This window comes from Fonsecaea erecta (genome assembly GCF_001651985.1).
Source record: "Fonsecaea erecta strain CBS 125763 chromosome Unknown Scaff1, whole genome shotgun sequence".
Taxonomy (NCBI): Eukaryota; Fungi; Ascomycota; class Eurotiomycetes; order Chaetothyriales; family Herpotrichiellaceae; genus Fonsecaea; species Fonsecaea erecta.
The window spans coordinates 2,085,173-2,105,003 of NW_017387244.1; the positions used below are offsets into that span (position 1 = coordinate 2,085,173).

The 19,831-nt window shown below is 53.6% G+C and overlaps 5 protein-coding genes across 5 annotated transcripts; 3 read left to right on the forward strand and 2 right to left on the reverse strand.

Annotated features, from left to right (window-relative positions):
* Positions 1-3,081: 3,081 nt before the first annotated feature.
* On the forward strand, positions 3,082-6,610 carry AYL99_00730 (hypothetical protein; the record flags this gene model as incomplete). The annotated part of the gene is made up of 4 exons (XM_018832246.1): positions 3,082-3,333; positions 3,599-4,053; positions 4,279-4,504; positions 4,553-6,610. 4 exons carry the CDS (start codon positions 3,082-3,084, stop codon positions 6,608-6,610), a joined length of 2,991 nt encoding a protein of 996 aa, XP_018698125.1.
* Positions 6,611-7,607: 997 nt separating this feature from the next.
* Positions 7,608-9,400, forward strand: AYL99_00731 (hypothetical protein; the record flags this gene model as incomplete). Its single annotated transcript, XM_018832247.1, has 3 exons — positions 7,608-7,703; positions 7,757-8,119; positions 8,204-9,400. The coding sequence occupies 3 exons, from the start codon at positions 7,608-7,610 to the stop codon at positions 9,398-9,400; spliced, it is 1,656 nt and encodes a 551-aa protein (XP_018698126.1).
* Positions 9,401-9,644: 244 nt separating this feature from the next.
* AYL99_00732 (hypothetical protein) lies at positions 9,645-11,147 on the reverse strand (the record flags this gene model as incomplete). Its single annotated transcript, XM_018832248.1, has 1 exon — positions 9,645-11,147. The coding sequence occupies one exon, from the start codon at positions 11,145-11,147 to the stop codon at positions 9,645-9,647; it is 1,503 nt and encodes a 500-aa protein (XP_018698127.1).
* Positions 11,148-11,696: 549 nt separating this feature from the next.
* AYL99_00733 (V-type proton ATPase catalytic subunit A) lies at positions 11,697-15,543 on the reverse strand (the record flags this gene model as incomplete). Its single annotated transcript, XM_018832249.1, has 3 exons — positions 11,697-14,367; positions 14,420-15,032; positions 15,087-15,543. The coding sequence occupies 3 exons, from the start codon at positions 15,541-15,543 to the stop codon at positions 11,697-11,699; spliced, it is 3,741 nt and encodes a 1,246-aa protein (XP_018698128.1).
* Positions 15,544-17,313: 1,770 nt separating this feature from the next.
* AYL99_00734 (hypothetical protein) lies at positions 17,314-19,277 on the forward strand (the record flags this gene model as incomplete). Its single annotated transcript, XM_018832250.1, has 3 exons — positions 17,314-18,904; positions 18,957-19,119; positions 19,172-19,277. The coding sequence occupies 3 exons, from the start codon at positions 17,314-17,316 to the stop codon at positions 19,275-19,277; spliced, it is 1,860 nt and encodes a 619-aa protein (XP_018698129.1).
* Between the last annotated feature and the right edge of the window lie 554 nt (positions 19,278-19,831).

Consider the following 19,831-nt stretch of genomic DNA (forward strand, 5'->3'; position numbering starts at 1 on the left):
TCTTGCATGACTTTTGGTTGCGGCGAGAGATGCCAGACTGCAGAAGTGTCAGTAGAGGCAATCTTGAAAAGGCTCAAACGAATCATGCGTCAAGGTGGGCAACTTTTTTCGCAAACAATTCTGCCGCATGTTAAATGACTAAGCAAGGCCAGGGCGGTGAAGGGAGGGGTCAGGCTCCAGGCTCCAGGCTTCAGGCCTCAAGACCCCGTGTGGAAAGTGTGCCGAGGGCCCGCTTTCAGAAACAATTTCCCACACAACCAGCACCGGCAGGTCTTCCATTGGATCAGAACCAGATTGCACCAACAGCTCCAACAGAACACAAGACTCAGGTAAGCTTCCCGTGCTCTGGCTTTTTAGTCCCTGGGATGACCCTGCCATTCTGAAACACACAATCGCCCGAGGTTCCGACGTTGGCCTGAACGCGGATGCGAATGCCCAACAAGGAGAGTGATTTGCCCTGGGGGACGCACTCGCTCACGGGCGTCGCAGCTGCAAGTGTGGGGTTCTTTTCTGCTCAATGGCCTCTTTTTCATACTTTTCATGCAGGGGATCATTTGTACACCTGGCCAGCGGGTCTGTGGCGTGCTTCCCGTTCATGGTCTTATCCCTCAATCAGAGTCGATCCCGGCTCAGCACTTGCATCAAGCCGAACGAAGCTCTAGCTCGGTTTATCCTCGAGCGTACACGACACTTGGGCCAGTTGCACTACGGCTAATTGGGCATGCCGCCGGAGTGTGCTTTCGACAATAATGCGTGAAGGATTGCCTTGCGACGTGATGCAGGCACCTCATTAGCCCACCTAATAGTCGCTTACAGAAGACACGGGCCTCTCAGGTGTTTTCATGCTCGTCGCTTGTGGTTCTATAGAGGACATCCACAATAGGTGCAAGCATTAGCTCGGGCAGGAAGCATCATTCCGTACCACTGCCTTTGGGACATTGCCGACAATGCTTCTCGGAAGCAGACTCAATATTCCAGTCACTACCTATACTGGACCGGACCAGGATTGCTGACCCTGGCGATGCTCCTAAAGGGCCACAGCATGCCCGTACCAAACTAGAGGTTCATGTGTTGAGCACTGGTGCGTTTTACGTCGGGCCGACTCCTAAATCAGAACGTCCACTCCTGAGTTCTCACGGAGCTGTCTGCCCCCAGGTCCTGCGTCTGTAAATGGCTTTGAGTGTAAGGGTACCCAAACTGTGGAAGATGACATGACACTACTCTATGAATGTCTCATGGCAGGGGGGTTCAGGGTTGTGGGGTACGAAGTGACTCTCCAGAGGTCAAACAGAGCCAGAATTGGATTATTGCGCCATGGCCCTTGCCGATCAGGAGGACCGTGGAAACTTAACCGATATACGAGCACAAAGTATTCCTCGAATGCAGGCACCTTCGAGCATGTACTGAGTACAGAAGCCACTCCAGGAACATCCCACGCGGGGCTTCAGGTACTCAAAATCCCTCGCCCAATATGTTCCATTTCTGGTGTCATCGTCTATGCAGCAAGCCCTCGAGGAAGGCTCACTGGGCTTTGCTGCTCGGCGGGGGACCCTGATTTCTCGCCCTTGACCGCCATTTTCCCTGGACGGACCATGGCTCAAGGGATTGGGGAACCAAAAAACGCCTCCCGGGCCCAAGTGCCCATTCCCCACACAAATATCTTGTCTGACGAGCAAAGCGTGGACGCATCAACGTGAGCGGAGGTTTGAGCCACCGGTGCCCACGCTGTGATGCGCGCTCAAGAATTGACCCTATTGGCGCAGTCCTGCGTTGCGTCGCCATTCCGACCAGGAAGGAGAAAGAATTCTCACTCGCTCTGTGGCGACCATGGCCTATCCTGCAGCAGCCAGGTCCATCCCGAGTGGCTCTGGCCCTTCCAGACTGCCGCAAAGTCTGATGGGGAAAGACGTTTCTCCTTACAGGCTTTGGCCTGGTCGCAGTTCGTCACTTTCTCTCGCTTCTGGTCCCTGGCTGGTGGCTACCGAGGGGCGACTGCTCACCAACCGCCCATCAAAGAGTTGTGCCAAATGCCCGCCCTTAGGCATCGGGATTTTTGAGATATGCACCAGGGGACCTGCCTGTAAACGAACACACTGAGCAGCCGACTTGCAGAAATCTGCAGACTGGCAACTTTATCTACATAATACAATATCCCTTGCCAGTGATCTTCAAAGAGGGAGGGGAAAGGAATCAGTCGGAAAAGTTGGAGAGAATCGACCTCTGCGACACCGGAATTGGTACCAACTACTCTGTAAAGGACCTCAACAACAGGAACAGCGACAGACCTGGAACCTCAACTACTTGTCGACCTGGCCGTTCTGGTCTGTGGCCCGCGACTCGCTACCCTGGTCAACGATGGATTAGTTCCAGGGCTAACCAGAGGAAAAGCACCAGTAGTGGCAGAGGCAAGTCCCTAGCCAGAATACCCACGCTGCAGCCAGGTTAAGCTAACAACCTCGTCTAGGCCGCTACTCATCGAGCGCCAGTACCCACGCTGGGCTCTGGCGCTTGCCTAAATGCGCACCACCCAAAAAGCCCCCCAAGAGTCGAATCCAACCTCCACTGCTACTCTAGCACTCTCCAGACTCGATCCCATTTCTGAGGTGCCTTTCCTCCTACTTCACCTCTTTGCAGGCCTGTAACAATATTCTTTCTTTTCCTTACACTCTGCTTTTACTATCACTGTCTTTATAGCATATCTCAACTGCCGTGCTGCCCTTCGGCGCGCACGCAGCGTTGGCTGCATCTATTTTCTCACACCCTTTTTGTCATCTTGGGGACCACGCGCACGCCTGCGGGGATTGCTAGCAGTTCTCGTTTCATTATTATACTGAATCCAACGTCTTGTGGCCGTTTCAGAAAGGCTCGGAGTGTTGAGTATCGGTCTTGCTCCATTCGAGGTATGTACGCTTCTGACGACGCCTCCAGTAAACTCGTGCCCACCTGTCAGTCAAGTCTGTTCAGCCAGTATCACCGATTCGAGTCCTACCCCTCGAGGGTTCAGCCTAACAGATTATCTGGATCTGGATGGTTGATGTATCAGGTCTGCTAACATCCGTTTTCACTGAGTAGTCCTCGAACATGGCGTTCTCCAACACACTGAGTGGACGTATGGAAGAACTGCGCTTCCCCAACCTGCGATCTCCAGATGCCGAAAGTCCATACAGTTCGAATGGCTCCTCTACACGAGAACAAAATCCTTTCTTCTCAAACATGCACTCCTCATCCAACGACGCCCGTGCGAGCCTTCAGCGTCGCTTTACAACGGACTCGAGTAAGATGCCTGTGGCCAGACCCTTTGGTCAGCAATATACGTCTATGAACTCGGCAGCGGTATGTCACATATTTCTGTACAACGCTTATTGTGATGTAAGACTGTGTTGCTCGGGAGGAAACAATAGGGTATTGTGGATTTGGCTCCTAGTTGTGAAGTGAATGCTGGTTTCAGATCTACTAAACACCACGGTCAAATCAGCACCACCCTAGTTGGTTTATAATTCCTCCCTCCACGAGCTACACTGTCAAACAACTTGTCCCCATTTTTTGTCTTCAACACAGACTTCTGGTTATCACCATGGCTGACCCTGATCCAAAACAGGCGAAAAACAAACAAATGTACGAGGACATTCAGAATGCGAAGCGCAAGGCAGAGGAGCAGCTACGGCTGTTGGAGCTGCAGGAACGAAGCCTTCAGATGGGAGCCTCTACTCAGGACCTTGAGCGGATGAGTACCCGTCTGAATCGAATCAGTCTGAACGGCCCTGTCAGCGAACCCACCACTCCTCCAGAGTACGCTGAGAGTGGCTTCAGCAACCGATTCTCGCGTTCCAGCAGGCTGTCTATGAACAGTATCATTTCACCTCCGGGTCTCAGCAAGCGAGTCTCTCAGTCTAGCTCTCAAGTCACCTCGCCTCCACCAAATCGTCTTTCAGGCAACGGCATCTACGGACAGTCCCAGAAACCTTCTGCAAAGTCAGTACCGGGATCTCGAAGAGGGTCCGATGAGGACGAATACTACCCCGACGATTTGCCTACCACTCGAGCTGCTGCTTCGTAAGTTGACCACGTGCTTCAAGTCACTCTCACCTCAACCTTACCTCTATTCTCGTAACAATAGCCCTCTGTGAGCATGTGAATTGAGTCTTCACTTTTCACATCGTTTCACCTCTTGGCGACATGTCACTTTTTTCCTGATTCTCAACTCGCCGCTTTTATGCACCTCACTGGCCCCCTTGATGTGAGCAAGGACAGGAAACATCTAACTTCTTTGACCCCCAGGTTGAATCGCTTTTCTATGCCAGTCAACAGCAGTCGTCATCCGCAACGTCTCAGTGTAAGTGGCACAGGTGGCAATTCATTTGGTCTTGCAAACACCACCAGCTTTCTCTTTGATGAGGATGATGAAAGACTCAACCCGCTCGACTTGACTTCTCCTGTTGCAAAAGCTTTCGCTCAGCTTGAGGGTGACGACACCTTTCCAACATTGACGAGTGACGGTCTCAAGGTACGTTATTCACCTCGTTGTGCCTCAAGCCTGAGCTCACACATAAAGCTTTCTGCCAATTCTGCTGCTTTGGATCTCGCAAACTCCAAGACGCCAGATCTTGACTGGACTCTCGGGTCTCGCTACAGACCAGCCCATCAGAGCATGCCTCACACCGACTCTTCCATGTACAGACCTATCCTTGCCAACCTCAATCTCAGCAGCCCACCAGCGGACCGTCCTGCCGATCTGACGCGTCGCAAGTCTCAGCGCCATTCTATGGGAGTCACATTTGAAGATTCTGCACCTGTGCCAGCAAATCTGACCGTCTCTCGGCCCACATCTCTCCAAACTTCTTATTCAACCAACGACGTCCCAACAGTCAAGAAATCTTTGACTTTGGACACAGTTCCGACGCCTCCCAAGACGCAAGCTGAGCAGCAATTCCACAACCACAACGTCAGTTTGGGACGTATTCCTGCAAGCGCGGTGAACAATCGTCAGAGCAGAGAAGTCGTCAACGGATCAGTCAAGCTAGAAGACAAAACCCTGCCCGCTGCAACCCCGCTGTCAAGTTTGCACGCCAGCGCAGCACCGTTCAGCACGTCTTTCACCACCGCCTCAGACTCCAACGTGATGGCTTTGACCAGTCCAACATCGACATATCCACCTCCACAACCATACATGTACAATATGCAAACTTTCAACGTCAACCAGATGAATCCCCAAGCCCCTGCTGCCGGTGCCATTCAGCCCTTTGGCCAGGCTCAAGGCGGGATCTATGGTATGAACAATACGTATTCTGGGCCGCAGCGTTCAGGCACTGGTCGCCGTAACCATGGTGATGAAGCCCGATTCAACAACGTCCCACTCGAGTCATATCGAGGAAATCTGTATGAGCTCTGTAAAGACCAACATGGCTGTCGCTACCTCCAGCGCAAGCTCGAGGACGGCAACGAGGAGCATATTCAAGCCATCTTCGTCGAGACATGTCCTCATATCATCGAGCTGATGACCGATCCCTTCGGCAATTACCTCTGCCAGAAGTTATTCGAACACTGCAACGAGGAGCAGCGGACCACCTTAATCAACACCGCCGCACCAGCTTTGGCGACCATTGCTCTTAACCAACATGGAACACGTGCCCTTCAAAAGATGATCGAGTTCGTTCACACTCCATCCCAAGTCGACACGATCATCCAAGCATTGTCTCCTCGTGTCGTCGAACTTGTTCAGGACTTGAACGGCAACCACGTTGTCCAGAAATGTCTCACGCGTCTAGGGGCCGAACGTTCTCAGTTCATCTACGATGCCGTTGGCAACTTCTGTGTCATTGTCGGCACTCATCGTCACGGATGCTGTGTGCTCCAGCGCTGCATTGACCATGCCCAGGGCTTTCAGCGCGCTCAGCTCATCGCCAGGATTACCCTCTGTGCCTTTGACCTTGTCCAGGACCCATTTGGCAACTACGTTGTCCAGTACATTCTTGACCTGGATGAAGCTGCGTTCACCAAGCCTCTCTGCGAAAATTTCTATGGCCGTGTTCCAGCCTTGTCAAAGCAGAAATTCAGCTCCAACGTCATTGAAAAATGCCTGCGCACCGCAGACACCGATACCAAGAGAACTATGATTGAGGAAATGCTGATGGGGAACGAGCTTGAGAAGATGCTCCGCGATTCCTTCGCCAACTATGTGGTCCAGACCGCCATGGAGTATGCCGACCCTACCACCAAAATGCGTCTTGTGGATGCCATTCGCCCCATTCTTCCCCTCATCAAGCAAACTCCTCATGGCCGACGAATTGCGAGCAAGATCCTTGGAAACGATGTGACGGGTCGTGGCAATGCGCCTGCCAACGACAACATCCTCGCAAGTTTCAACAGTGGCCGTGCAAACAGCCGTCGTAATGTTCAAATTGTCGGTGGCGGCTTCAACGGCATTCGCACTTCCGACGCCTACGGTTCTACCGATATTTCCAACAATGTCACTCCCAATGGAAACTCCTTTGGATTGATGGATTCCACTGTCAACATGTACAACGCGCACAATTTCGCCAACGATCTCGGGCCGAACGGCTACGCTGGCTTCATCAATGGTTCAGTTGGCGGCTCCAACAATGTCATTTGATGATTCTTCGGCTCTGGCATCGAGGCTCTCGACACGCTTACGAGTCACGAAATGATGAAACTTTGAAGATTCCTTTCTGCAAACGCATTCATAGATCTGCGACCCTGTGTCGCCTCCGTCTTCATGCGTGCTATCTTACGACTGTATCAATCAACACCATCAAAAAAAGCGTTTGAATACTTAACGACAAACATTCCACGGCCCTCACCCCTGTATTATGCTCAAAAAGGCTATTCATCGGTCCAGCATCAGTCTGGCAGGAGATCGAAGACTCATGCCGAGTTTTGGAAAGAACCTAGAGCTCTTGCATGAATGATGGCTTGGTTTATCATTTTTGCTTCTATCCCACAGGTCTTTTTCAAATCGAGTGGGCGAGAAGATCTTTTTTCTTTTTGTTTTGTTTTTGGAAAGAACTTCATGGGAAAACCAAAAAAAAAAATCATGTTTCATTCAGTCATGGTACCAACACGCGTCTTGTATTCACGAGCATCAAATGGGAACTGGCGACATGTTCATATCTGCACAGGAAATGGTATTGCTCACTTTGAAAAGCAGTGGATGCCTGACTGTGGTGCCGTGGACGGATGGGTCATGTACTCAACAACTAAAGGTCACATTTGGCTACGTCTCCCTCAAGGGACGTTCAGAGCCTGTACCATCAGAGACTAGACTCGATAGCTAGAAGAAATTGTATCTTAGACCAAATTCTGATCCTTCTCTGGGTAACGAGCGTGCTTGAGCAGGACGTCGTATGGCGGAACATTGTCAACGTCTCTCGACCCGCACTGTAGCAATGGGAAGTATCAGTAGCTAACAGCCGGTCAACAAAGCAAATGTAGAAGATTATGAACTATACATAATGAGCTGCTCTTGATGACGCGGGATCCCCATGTTATATCTCTTACGTGCGGGGAAGCGCGTCCAACATCACGACGCGTGGAATCAGAGTTGAAGAGGACAACTCTGCTCGCCACCCCTACCAGATTTCGCGAGCAAGATGGTGACTTTATTACCTCCTGAACTGTTGTGTTTGATCCTGCAGAAATGCCCTTGCCGGAGATCACAGATCGAGGAACTTGCGACGTACTACAATGTGAGCCAAACTCCCCCATTTCACCCCCAAAACAACTTTCTAAACCCACGCAGGAAGTTTTCCCCAGTCCTTCGGTCCTCGTTGCCTACGGCCTGGAGAGCACAAGCAAGACAACAGCCATCGTCGAAGTGCTGAGATGCAGAGAAATCTCACATGGAATCATCAAAAGCCGGGAGTGTCTCTCCCAGAGGCACCTGCTGTCCAAGATGTTTGCGGTCTGCGTGGGTGCGCTGGGACAGGAGAGCCAGACGGAACATTTCGACAGGACCGACAGCATCAACGCGCTCCTGGGCAACCTGCGCAAGCTGTCTGAACGGGTGCGCGGGAAGAAATTCGTGGCGGTGGTCGAGGATGCCGATGCGCTGAAGCAGCCTGGACCAACACTGCTCCCTGCGCTGGCACGGCTGGGAGATCTGGTGAGATGGAACCCCAAACAAACAAGAAACAGAAGCCGGATGAGGAAGACTACGCCGTTGCTAACCCTGTGCGGCGAAATACAGGTCCCTGGCTTCTCAATCATATTGACCTCGAGCTCCCCGAGACCGCTCAACCTGCACAAGGCCGGTGTGCCATGTATACACTTCCCACCCTATACACGCTCCGAAGCGATCTCGATCGTCGTATCTCGAACCACACCTTCGCTCTCAGACGGGCTCGCCGCGGCCTCTGGGGGAATCGACGAGGCTGCGCTGTCAAAGCTATTTGCTCAGTTCGCGGTTACAGTCTACGACAGCCTGATCTCATCGACTGCTGCAACATCTATCGAGACCTTTGGTCTGGCATGTGAGAGGCTGTGGCCGCGGTTCATAGAGCCGATGGTGTCGGGTCATGAACCGCCTGGGAGAGCGAAATCGTGGGACTTTGCAAGACTACTGGTGCAAAATCGCGGGTTGTTTCGGTCAGAGGGCGAGGATGCTTTGCAGAACACGTTTCCAAGAAGACCGCTCTCAGATGCCCCTGAAAGTGATCGGCCTCTACATCATGTTTCGTCCGGGGGTGGTCCATCAGGCTCGGATCATGTTATACCAAGTGCGCCAGCAACGCCGTCAAGACGTGCCCCTTCAGAATCCCACCAGCCGGCATCGTTGAGGCAAGCCACCTCCAACCCATTATTCTCCGAACCATCCATGACCCGGCCGTCACTTCTCAAGCATTTTCCAACCCTCGTGCTGCTCTCGGCATACCTTGCAAGCCATACGCTACCCAAGCATGACATCCTGCTCTTCTCCCGCCTCAGCGCGTCGTCGAGCTCGATTAGCAGGAAAATCCGCCGGCTGCGGCATACGCCAACCAAAAGGAAAACGGCGTCGGCCACCCCGAGTGGCACGCCGACCAAGAATGCCGCCGCGACCCCATCCACAAAATCGCGGACCAGGTCTGTGTTTGCCGCTGGGGCCCAGTCGGGCATTCCTCGACCGTTCACGCTTGAGCGCCTCGTGGCGATTCTCCGGGCGATTCACCCGCAGGGCATCCCCAACCGGCCTGGACGTGGCGTGAGTGATCGCATATACCGTGAGCTTGGAGAGCTGGAGAGACTGAGGCTCGTGGTGCGGTCGACGTCTGGATCCGGCGTGGCCATGGGGGACGATGCAGGAGATGAGAAATGGCGGGTCAATGTAGGGAGAGAATGGGTGGTGAACATGGGACACCTGTGGGGGATGGGCGTCAGTGAGTACGAAATAGACCACGACCAGTAGTGCTGCTGCTACAAATGCTACAAATGCTCCTATCCAAAAGAGAATTCCGAGAAGGCCGGCGCCGTTGCACAGACCCATCTTCATGTTCGCCACGGTATCGTATCCATTCCCCTTTTCCATGTTCCCACAATCTCGCGTTCTACATGGGACAGACATGCATGCCCCTTTCCCGTAACATTTGTCCCTCTATTCGATGAAAACAAATCATTCGTTCGTTCGTTCGTTCGTTCATTCGTTTATTCGTTCATTCCTGGTCGTCTTCGCCCTCGCCGCCCCTGCCCTGCGGAGTCCACTCGGTGATTTCTCTGTCCGCGGAGATGAAGACGCTCTTGGGGCCATCCCGGATGCGCGCGATGGCGGCGCACACGATGGGTTCCTCAAAGACCGTGGTGTTTAACGGACTGTCGAGCAGGCGGCCGGTGCGGGCGGACCACAGAGCGGCGCGGTGGTTGCGGTAGTTGTCGGTCGAGGTGCGGAGGACGATGTTAAGCTCTGGATCGTACGTGAAGTTTGTCTTGTCCAGCCGCGTCGCGTAGGTCTTGGGGATGACGAAGTCCAGCACGGCCGGGCTGGCTTGGAACGATTTAGCCCGGGGCATGTGACACACCCGGGTCGGGGGGGGCGCGAAGCGCAGATCGTAGATGCTCATTTGCCGTGGGCCGCTGGCGATGATGCAGTTGCCGTCAGGAAGCGCCGCGAGGTCGTTGACGGTGTCCGAGTGCTGCAGGCGCGTCCCGCTCGTTGCACCAACGCCGCCGTAGCCGTCCAGGTCGGAGTGCTGCGCCGGCGCGCGGATGTCGCACATCAGGATCTGGCCGGAGCGTGTACCGCACAGGACGATGTTGTGGTCCTTGAAGGTCGCCTGCAGCATCTCGTTGGTGTCCATCGGAAACCGTGAGATCGGGTGATCCACGGCCGACAGGTCGAGAAGGGAAAAGCCAGTCTCACAGACCATGGCCGCCCTATATTCGCCCGGCTGTGCCGCGAGACCCCATACCACCGATTGCACGGGTATCCGCTCGGTCCTGTACGCAAATTCTCTGGAACCGCCCCCGATCTTGACCACCGATGTCGTGGGCGCACCGCGATGAGTGATCAGCTCGCACCACACGACCAGATCGTACTCGAGGGCCAGAATACATCGGGGTGAGTTTGCAACATCATACCATCGGGTGTTGCTGTACTGGTACGGGGCGCTGGTTTCATAGTTCCCAGGGACATACCAATGGGGGTCGTGATTCGGATCGTCAAGAGGACGCGGCCGCAGGTGAAAGGCGCACATGTGTGTGGAGCGTTGTCGCTGGTACATGCTGTGCCCCGATTCTTTGCGCACGCAATCTGCAAACAAGGTGCCCGAAGATTCTGCAATGGCAAACGATCCAGAGTCGGGCCCGAGGGGATCCCATGAAGAGGGTGGCTTGAACTCGACGTCGGGGAAGACGCCCATGCCTGTGAGACCGGCGGCGTAGTATTCCGAAACGAGTGCCCCGGCGCTCTTCCTCAGATGGCCCAGTCGTCTGTCAAACTCCAGCATAGGATGCTGCAGGAGCTTCGACCGCCTCGGTGTTATAGCGAGCTTCGACCGATATAACAACTCATCCTCTCGTTGGGCATCCTTGATGGCTTCCTCGGCCCTGACTGCTTGGACACTGTAGTTCGACCCTGACGGCGCAATGTGGTTTGGCTGGATTTTGAAGTAGCGGTTCTTGACGGGATCGAAATGGTAGCCTGGCAGATCGGCTGGCATCCTGAGGCAACGTGGTGATGCTGGAGTGTGAAATGAGCCTCGAAGACGGTTTATCGCAGTCTTTGGAATGAGTGAGGGGGAAAGCTTCCCAATGCGACTATAGGCCAAGTGCTGAGAACATGTTTGAAGACAATGCTAGAGAAGACGAGACGGGAAGAGATAAGCGAGCAGACGACGGTCGATGTGTGAAGCCACAGATGAAGTTGTAAATAATAAAACAGTTAGAACGACAAGCCAAATGCCCAAAGCGGAAAGGCGCAGTCCCTCGCCAGGAGGGGCAATTACATAATTACGGCTGATGATTGTGTCACGTGTGTGTATAGCTTCAAACATCAATTGAACCGTCGGCAAAAGAAGCTGCTTACATCAATAAATAGAGAGAGTGGCCGCCTTGTTTTAGACATGACACCCCGTCTGGAGCACGCCCGAGCCCTCCAGTGCTGTGTCTACCTAACTCTTGACTATTCACACCACCCATCGCTGGACCTTGAGCACCTTGATATGCCACTGCAAAGACAAGCCTCCAACTTCAACGCCACCGCTGTGCCTTCACTCATCGCTCACACTGGCAAATTTCTCACTCATCTGCTGCAACAAGCGGTCATACTTCCCACTGACCTCCTCCTGACCATCCGGCAACTCGAACTTCATGCTCCTCAATCCATGCTGAATCTCTGATGTTGTCTCCCTCACTTTGGCCCAGCTCAACCCACTGCTGACGGCCTTCTGCGCCTCGTCATGGAACTGCATAAACGCCTTCATCATGTATTCCGTCTTCCAGAGCGGACAAAACTGATCGTAGTCACTGTACCCGTTTTGTTGAAGGAAGTCGTCTTTGAGCATGGCAGCGACGTCTAGCACGATCTTGTCCGAGTCGCCCAGTGCCGATTTACCCACGAGTTGCACAACTTGGTCGAGATCTTCGGAATTGGTGAGGAGTTCCTTGATGCGGTCTCGCAGACGGGGGAACTCAGGGTGGTCTTTGGCGTAGAATCTGTCCAGGATAGTGGTGTACTTGCTGTAGGAGAGGGAGGTGTTGACGCTGGGGAAGTGTTTCCTCTGCGCGAGTTTCTTGTCAAGCCCCCAAAAGACTTGGACGATACCTAAAGTAGCAGAAGTGACCGGATCAGAAAAATCGCCTCCGGGCGGGGAGACGGCGCCGACGATAGAGATGCTGCCGTTGCGTTCAGGGGAGCCCAACGCGGTGGCCGCACCTGCACGCTCATAGAACGAGGCGAGTTTGGCAGACAGATACGCCGGGAAACCTTGATCCGCAGGCATTTCTCCAAGTCGACCAGAAATCTCACGGAGAGCTTCGGCCCACCGAGACGACGAGTCCGCCATCATGGCCACGGCCTTTCCCTGATCGCGAAAATATTCAGCTACTGTAATTCCGGTGTAGATGGACGCTTCTCTTGCGGCAACCGGCATGTTGGAGGTGTTTGCGATCAAACATGTCCGCTTCATGATGGGTTCTTTCCGACCATCGATGGTGATGGAAAGTTCGGGGAAGTCCATCAAGACTTCGGCCATCTCATTGCCCCGCTCCCCACAATTGTGAACGAGCATCAAGTTGCTCAGTAGGAATTGATGGTCGGAGTCGTCAGCCAAAGTGATGCCATAGTATGGAGCAGCGGGTTTTTCCACAACATCGAAGTAGACCGGCTGAGCTTTGCGCTCAACACTTCCGGGATCGCCAGTGGTCTTCCTGGGGAGTGCACACTTGCTCAGAACAGAGTCAAGAATACCATCAGCACTCATGTAAACACAGAAGGCCTTTCGGTGCGAGACACCCTGGACGGTCTTCTCTTCCTCGACGCAGACACTGACACGCAAGCCGAGAGAACGTGCGACACGAACGAGACCCTCGCATACCGCCGGGTAGATGGTCTTCACAGTCGCGCTGCGCTCGTTATCATTGAGCTTGACATAGCCATCAGAGTCGATCAACCCAGCCAGGAAGTGCTCCCTGACTTCGAAGGTCTCGGAAGCAAGCCAGAGCGGGACCACCTTGCGCTGCCCATCGGCGGGACCACGGACACCGGTAGCTAGGACCATATCCCAGAAGATGTTGTTCGTGTTCAGGTTCCTGTTGGTCTTGGTACACATGCCTTTGCCTCGAAGCTCGACCGTTAGGTCCCTACCCTCATAATAGTTGGGTCCGAGATTCTTAGCAACCCCAAATGCAGCGGGGATAGAAGTGGCAGGCTTGGAGCGGTTGGCATCAATTTCGCCCAGGACAGTCCTTCCGGGAGGAGGAAGGGCAAAATCGACAGCGTCGTTCTCGACCCCGGAACCCCTTCCAGAGAGAGGAGAGTTGATCAGGCCAGAATCACCGTCGGCCATTTCACCCATGATTTCACCCATGACAGTCCTTCGGCGAGGGGAATGAGTGACACGTTCAGTCCCGGAGGCAGCAACTTTGCCCACGAGAACCCCTTTGACAGAGACATTGTAGTACTTGTAGTTTCGGACCAATGTAGTCTCCAAGTCGAATTTCTTCCCATAATCTTCGAGACGGTCGACCAACTCTTCATCATTGGGATCGACCGACATCTTTGAACCTGCATGATGGCCATCCCCGACCCAGAAACCAAGCAGATAGGCCATCTGAGGTGCAAGACGACCATCGCAGCCCTGACCGACGAGGAGAGAATTGAGCCTCTCGTTCTGGAGCAAGACGGGCGAGATGAGCTGCTGGGTCGCCTTACGGACATGGACACCCAGGGAATCAACGTCTCGCGCCTCGAGAGTCCAGTGGAAATCCTCGCGAGGTATAGTGGCAGCAAATTCCTCGGCAAGGCGGCGAGCTTTTTTGCCGCCTCCATGAGTGTCATGCTGGAAGGACTTCGTGACTTGCTTGAGCTTGCGCACGCCACGAAGACCACCTTCAGTGATGAATCGGCGAGTGTCGTAGGTGAAGTAGCACACGCTCGACTGCATCTTGCCGCGGATGCGATGGTCAGTGATCCTGACATGCTGGGGAGTCTTGAGGACCAGAAGATGCGTGGCATTGCAGGTATACGAGACTTCTCTAAATGTCTCGTTCCGATGCTGAGTCTTGACACCAACCTCATACATGGTGTCCTCACCTCGGGGAAGGGCCTGGACGACACGCGGTTTACCATCCTTTCCCATGACAGAATCACCGACAGTGATGTCCTCGATGTTCATGTTGGTCCCGTCCGCCATCATGACAGGTGTACCAGCAGCGAAACAGCTGTAACTTTTCTCAGCAAAGGGGTCTATCATGTGGACGAGCGTAGACTTACCCGACATAGACGATGATATCGCTATTGGAGAATTTGGAGACGGACTGGGAAATGACTGTCTTACCGCAGCCAAAAGCACCGGGAATGCACACCGTGCCACCTTGGACGGAGGGGAACAGTGCGTCGAGGACTCGTTGACCGACAATGAAAGGTGAATCAGCTTGTAGACGTTCATTGACGGGTCGAGGCACACGGACGGGCCACGTGTGCATCATCGGGTACTCTTTAGTCTCGCCATTGAATTCAAGAGTGAGCAGAGGCTCGTCGACGGTGTAGTCACCCTTGGGGGCGATCTTCTTGATGGTGCCTCTGGCTCGGGGGGGCAAGAGGATTCTGTGTTCGTTGACCAGGCTGTTCTCAACCACCTTACCCCAGACGTCGCCACCACTGATGTGATCTCCCTCCTTCATGGTTGGCGTGAAGGCCCATTTTTTCTTCCTGTCCAAGGAAGGAACAGAGATGCCGCGGGGGATGTAGATGCTGTTTGTGTCGCCAGCAATGGTCTTCAGTGGTCTCTGAATTCCGTCGTAAATGGTTTCCATGAGCCCAGGGCCGAGCTCGACGGATAAAGGTTTGCCAGTCCGCAGGACAGGGTCGCCAACGGTAACACCAGCTACAGAACAGTCAATTGGAAGGAATTAGAGCAGCCAGGGCACATCTGACATACCGGTCTCCTCGTAGACTTGAATCGTAGCCTTGTCGGCCTCTATTCGAATGACTTCACCCACCAGTGCATCGTGGCCGACCTTGCAGAGTTCATACATGGCGACGCCGATCATGTTCTCGGCGACAATGACCGGACCAGAGACGGAAAAGACAGTTCCATTCTGGTGGTCATCACCGATACCACTCTCTTTGGAAGCAGGCATCCTTCGGTACGTGCGAGCAGTGGTGTGCAGGGTCTGGAGTGGTTGCGGAAAAGCAAAGACGGAAGAGCTGTTGTCGGAGCTGGGACCCGCAAGCTCTCCCTCGTCTAGATCGTCTTCGATAAGAGCAGGGAGGCCAAGTTGGACGTGAAGGAATCTGAGGTCCGAGAGGGTAGCAAGGTCGTCGATGCTCTTGCCAGTTATAAATTCAATCACCGACTTTTTATGTTTGAGGCGAGGGCGACCGAATCCAAGCATATGAAATCATCTTCTGCGGGAAGCTGTCTAGGTGCGCTTTTGAATTTCGGGGTAGGTGGGTAGGCTACTGCGAATAAGTTACAGGCACGCCCTGGTGAGGTACGCTTCAAAGTTTCGCCGGCGCTGAGAACACAGGGAAGATGTTTTTGCTTTCTTTTGACACATTCCTGGGTGAGGAGGGAGATAGTCTATCTGCTCAGAACTTGTATATGTCTAATACACTCGATGGCCTGCCTGTGATTGACTCGCACATAGGGCATTGATACCTGATCCCTTGCAATGGAACTACACCGAACACCCTGTCATTTGGCCGAGGCTTCCCCTAACAGCTGCCAGCTCCCAGCTCCATCCAACCAATGGCACATCCCCACACAACGTCGCAAGCAGCATCTACCAGCCTTGAGAGCGGTGCGGCCAACGCCTGGCAACACATCAACCTGGCGGGATTGCCACCTGGCAAGGTATCAGGCATCGGTGAGGATTATTGGGCGCCATTCAAGAGGCAAGAAGGCCCAAATTCGCTGCCGCAGGACAATGGTTTCTGAAATGTGAGCGACAAGCTAGCTGTGAAAGAAGCGTCTTATCTTGGTGCACAAAAATTGTGGTCAGGCTCCAACCCTACAGGAAGGAAGAGGGACGTGGGATGGGATAGTCTGAAACAGGCCGGGCAGGTGCACATAGTTGGGGCCGCAGTGGCTGCTAGGCTGGGTCCAAGTGACCTTGGAGCAGATCAGGTGGTTCGAGGTTGTCTAGGTGTGGTGGGCTTACTTGGTGCGGGTGAGGGGAGAGCCTACGGCGTAGAAACGCTGGGCGATGTGCAACCGCACTGTAGTGGTCGATTACTTATGTTAGTCTCGCTGGGCCGCTAAGTGTAGGTGCCAGTTATAGTTTAGTTAGAGATACGCTGCTGCTGCGGGCAAACGACAGGTTCCGACACCAACCCGTCCGCATCTCGTCATCTACTCCGTCTTTGAGGTTGAGACCACGAGTATTCCCACTCAACACGACTCCTCTAACATCCGCCCCGATAATTCCTGATTCTTGTATCTCTCCACGACTCCGTCTCTCTCCATCAGTTTTGCAAATTTGTTGCTCGAAACCCGTGATCTCTCTTGGACGAGCAAATCTGCAGACATCCAGTTTCCCCTCTGGCTTGACGTCTTGGGGCGCTTCCCCCAACATTGACCACCGCAGGCGCGGCCTTCTTACTCCTCCTTGAGGGTCTTTGGCTGTTCCAGTGTATGATTTGGCGTTCATTACCCTCAAAGACATTCACAGCGCCATTCACAACCTCTCTTTGCACGGACGGGTATTTGGAAACAACTGGTTTACTCCATTCCTAAACCAAAGGAGTCTTCGCGGTCATATCGGCGGCTTTGCCGCCACCACGAGCTGGCACACCACCCTTTTACGGACTACAACCTAATCACTACCGACGACCCATCCACCTCGACTCACCCTGTACACTCTTCTTACACGGATTCTACTTCCCCACCCCCAAATACAACTACAATTGACGGCACCTTTGAATCCGCTGCAGACCTGCTTTCGACCAACCCACAAACCCTCGCGGCAAGCCAACCACCTATAGAGCAGGTACAGGCTTCTCAAGAGCTGGGGAGACGTAGGAGAAGGCGGTCATCATTTGAAAGACCCGCCGAAGCCGACAATAGCCCGGGTGGACCAAGTCAGATATCGGGGGAAGTCTCTCAAGAGCCTCGTTCTGAGGGCGAACACAGGCCGAAGCGCAGGCGAACCGACAGATCCAATATGAGAGTCGATGAAGACTCGGATCAAGTATTTTCCAATGGTCATTCTACTAGTTCCAACGGTTCTACCCCAAGGAAGGCCCTGCACTCTGGACTGAACGGGCATGTGAACGGATCCAGCCCCTCATACACAAATGGCACTTCCAAAAAACTGGCCCCTGTGCGGTCGGCAACGTATAGAGGGCATAACAGGGAGGAGGTGGTCAGAATCCTCATCCAGGGCCTGCTAGATATGGGGTATTCAGACGCTGCCAACGTCTTGTCGAGTGAGAGCGGGTACGAGCTCGAAAGCCCTTCGGTCGCCGCCTTTCGAAATGCTATTCTGGAAGGCATATGGTCCGAGGCAGAAGCAATACTGTTAGGCTTGTCTCAGACCGACCGTGGTGGACCGCTACTGGATGACGACCAATATGGGGACGGCCTCGTACTTGCGGAAGGTGCTGATAGAGGGCAGATGTTGTTCTGGATCCGGCAGCAGAAATTTCTCGAGTTACTTGACCGACGCGACCTTGGCATGGCCCTTATGGTTCTCAGACAAGAACTGACACCTCTGGGACACGATACCCACCAATTACATGCTCTCTCAACCCTTCTCATGTGTCCGCCGGAGGATCTCAGGGCCAAGGCACACTGGTCGGGCACCGTGGAGGAGTCCAGAAAGATGCTATTGCAAGATCTATCTCGGTCAATTGCACCATCTGTCATGATTCGAGACCACAGGCTGGCGGAACTATTTGACCACGTAAAGCAGGGCCAGATCAACCAGTGTCTCTACCACAACACAGCAGAACCCCCGTCGTTGTACTCAGATCATATGTGTGACCGTGAGGATTTCCCGTCGCGGACGTTCCTTCAACTTGAAGATCATGCTGGTGAAGTCTGGCACGTGCAATTCTCCCATGATGGCACGAAATTGGCGACGGCAAGCCAGGACCAGACAGTCAACATCTACGAAACAGTGACTTTCAAGCGGCTTCATACTCTTACTCATCACTCAGCCGAGGTTACGTATGTGTCTTGGAGCCCAGATGACACCAAAATTATCACTTGTTCGCAGGATTGCAAGGCCCGCGTTTACGACATCGAGACCGGAAGACTCGAGGTGACGCTTGAGCACCAAAGCGTGGATCAGAACTACGGTATCACCGCCGCTGCATGGACTCCTGACTCACAGGGCTTTGTCACTGCGAGCCACGACCGCAACTCGCAGTTGTGTTATTGGAATCTCCGAAGTCCGAAGCGCGAGAAACCTGAGCACGTATGGCCCAGGGGGTTCCGTGTGCAAGATGTCGCCATCACCGAGGACGGGAACTGGCTAGTTGCTCTCGACCCTCAGAACATCATCCGTATCTTCGACATGCATACGTATCGAGAAGAGCCACCCATCAAAGTTACGGGCAAGATGACAAGCATCACCCTAAGTCGGGATAGCAGCACAGTACTGGTCAACTTGGCTGTCGGTGAGGTTCATATGATCGATTTGGTCACGAGAGACACCGTTCGCAAGTTTCACGGCCAGAAGCAGGGCGAGTTTGTGATCCGAAGTTGCTTTGGAGGAGCCGCCGAGAATTTTGTGGTCAGTGGTTCCGAAGGTGAGTACTCCTACCACCAGTGTCAAAAGATATGGCTAATTTAGGATAACAGATGGATTGATCTACGTGTGGCACAAGGAGAACGAATCGCTGATCGAGAAGTTGTCGGGGCATGGTCGGGGTCAAAGTGGGAAGGAATGCGTCACGACGGTGGACTGGAACCCCAGAGATGCCGGTATGTTTGCGTCTGGGGGGGACGACCGTAAAGTTCGAATGTGAGTTCGTAGACCTCGTTGGACTGATCTACAGATGGCTAATGACATACAGATGGACAAATATGCGTTCGCCAGTTGAGGACATTCCTACCAATCTGAACAGGGCTCTTGCCCGCCACGACTCGGAGCGAACCAGCGCCATGAGATCGACACTGTGACGCGCCGGCATATCAAATCTTTGAACGGAGTTGGCGGCATTGACAAAGGACCACACGGATCTATGTTTACGGTAACGAGGGACGAATTGCACAGATATAGAGAGTTTGGATACAGCATTGCATTTGGGGGGTGTCTGACAGAGTGATTTGTGTTTCAACCGAAACAAGAGCACGTCTACGCCTGACAGGCACAGGCTCGGGCCAGGGGGTTGTCTGGTACGGATTTTCAATGCCGGAAGAAGCATCGAAACACCCAACAGAGCATGAAGCGTGGATGTGTGGGCGGGAGTACAAGGGCAGGTTGGAATTCCGCGATCGCTGGCATGTCTGACGGACGTCTACTTAGATTTAGCTACCTCGCCCTATCTTTACCAGGACCTAAAGCCTACCACTTTGCTCAATACTATGAATGAAACAGACAGACCCATCGATTGTTCGCTCGAGGGGATTAACCCCTGGAGGATGAGTGGCTCGGAAGGAGGTGGTGTCGTGAATATTGGATGTCAGTCACGAGGTTCATGCTCTCATCTTAGATTCCTTAGCTCGTGATCTCA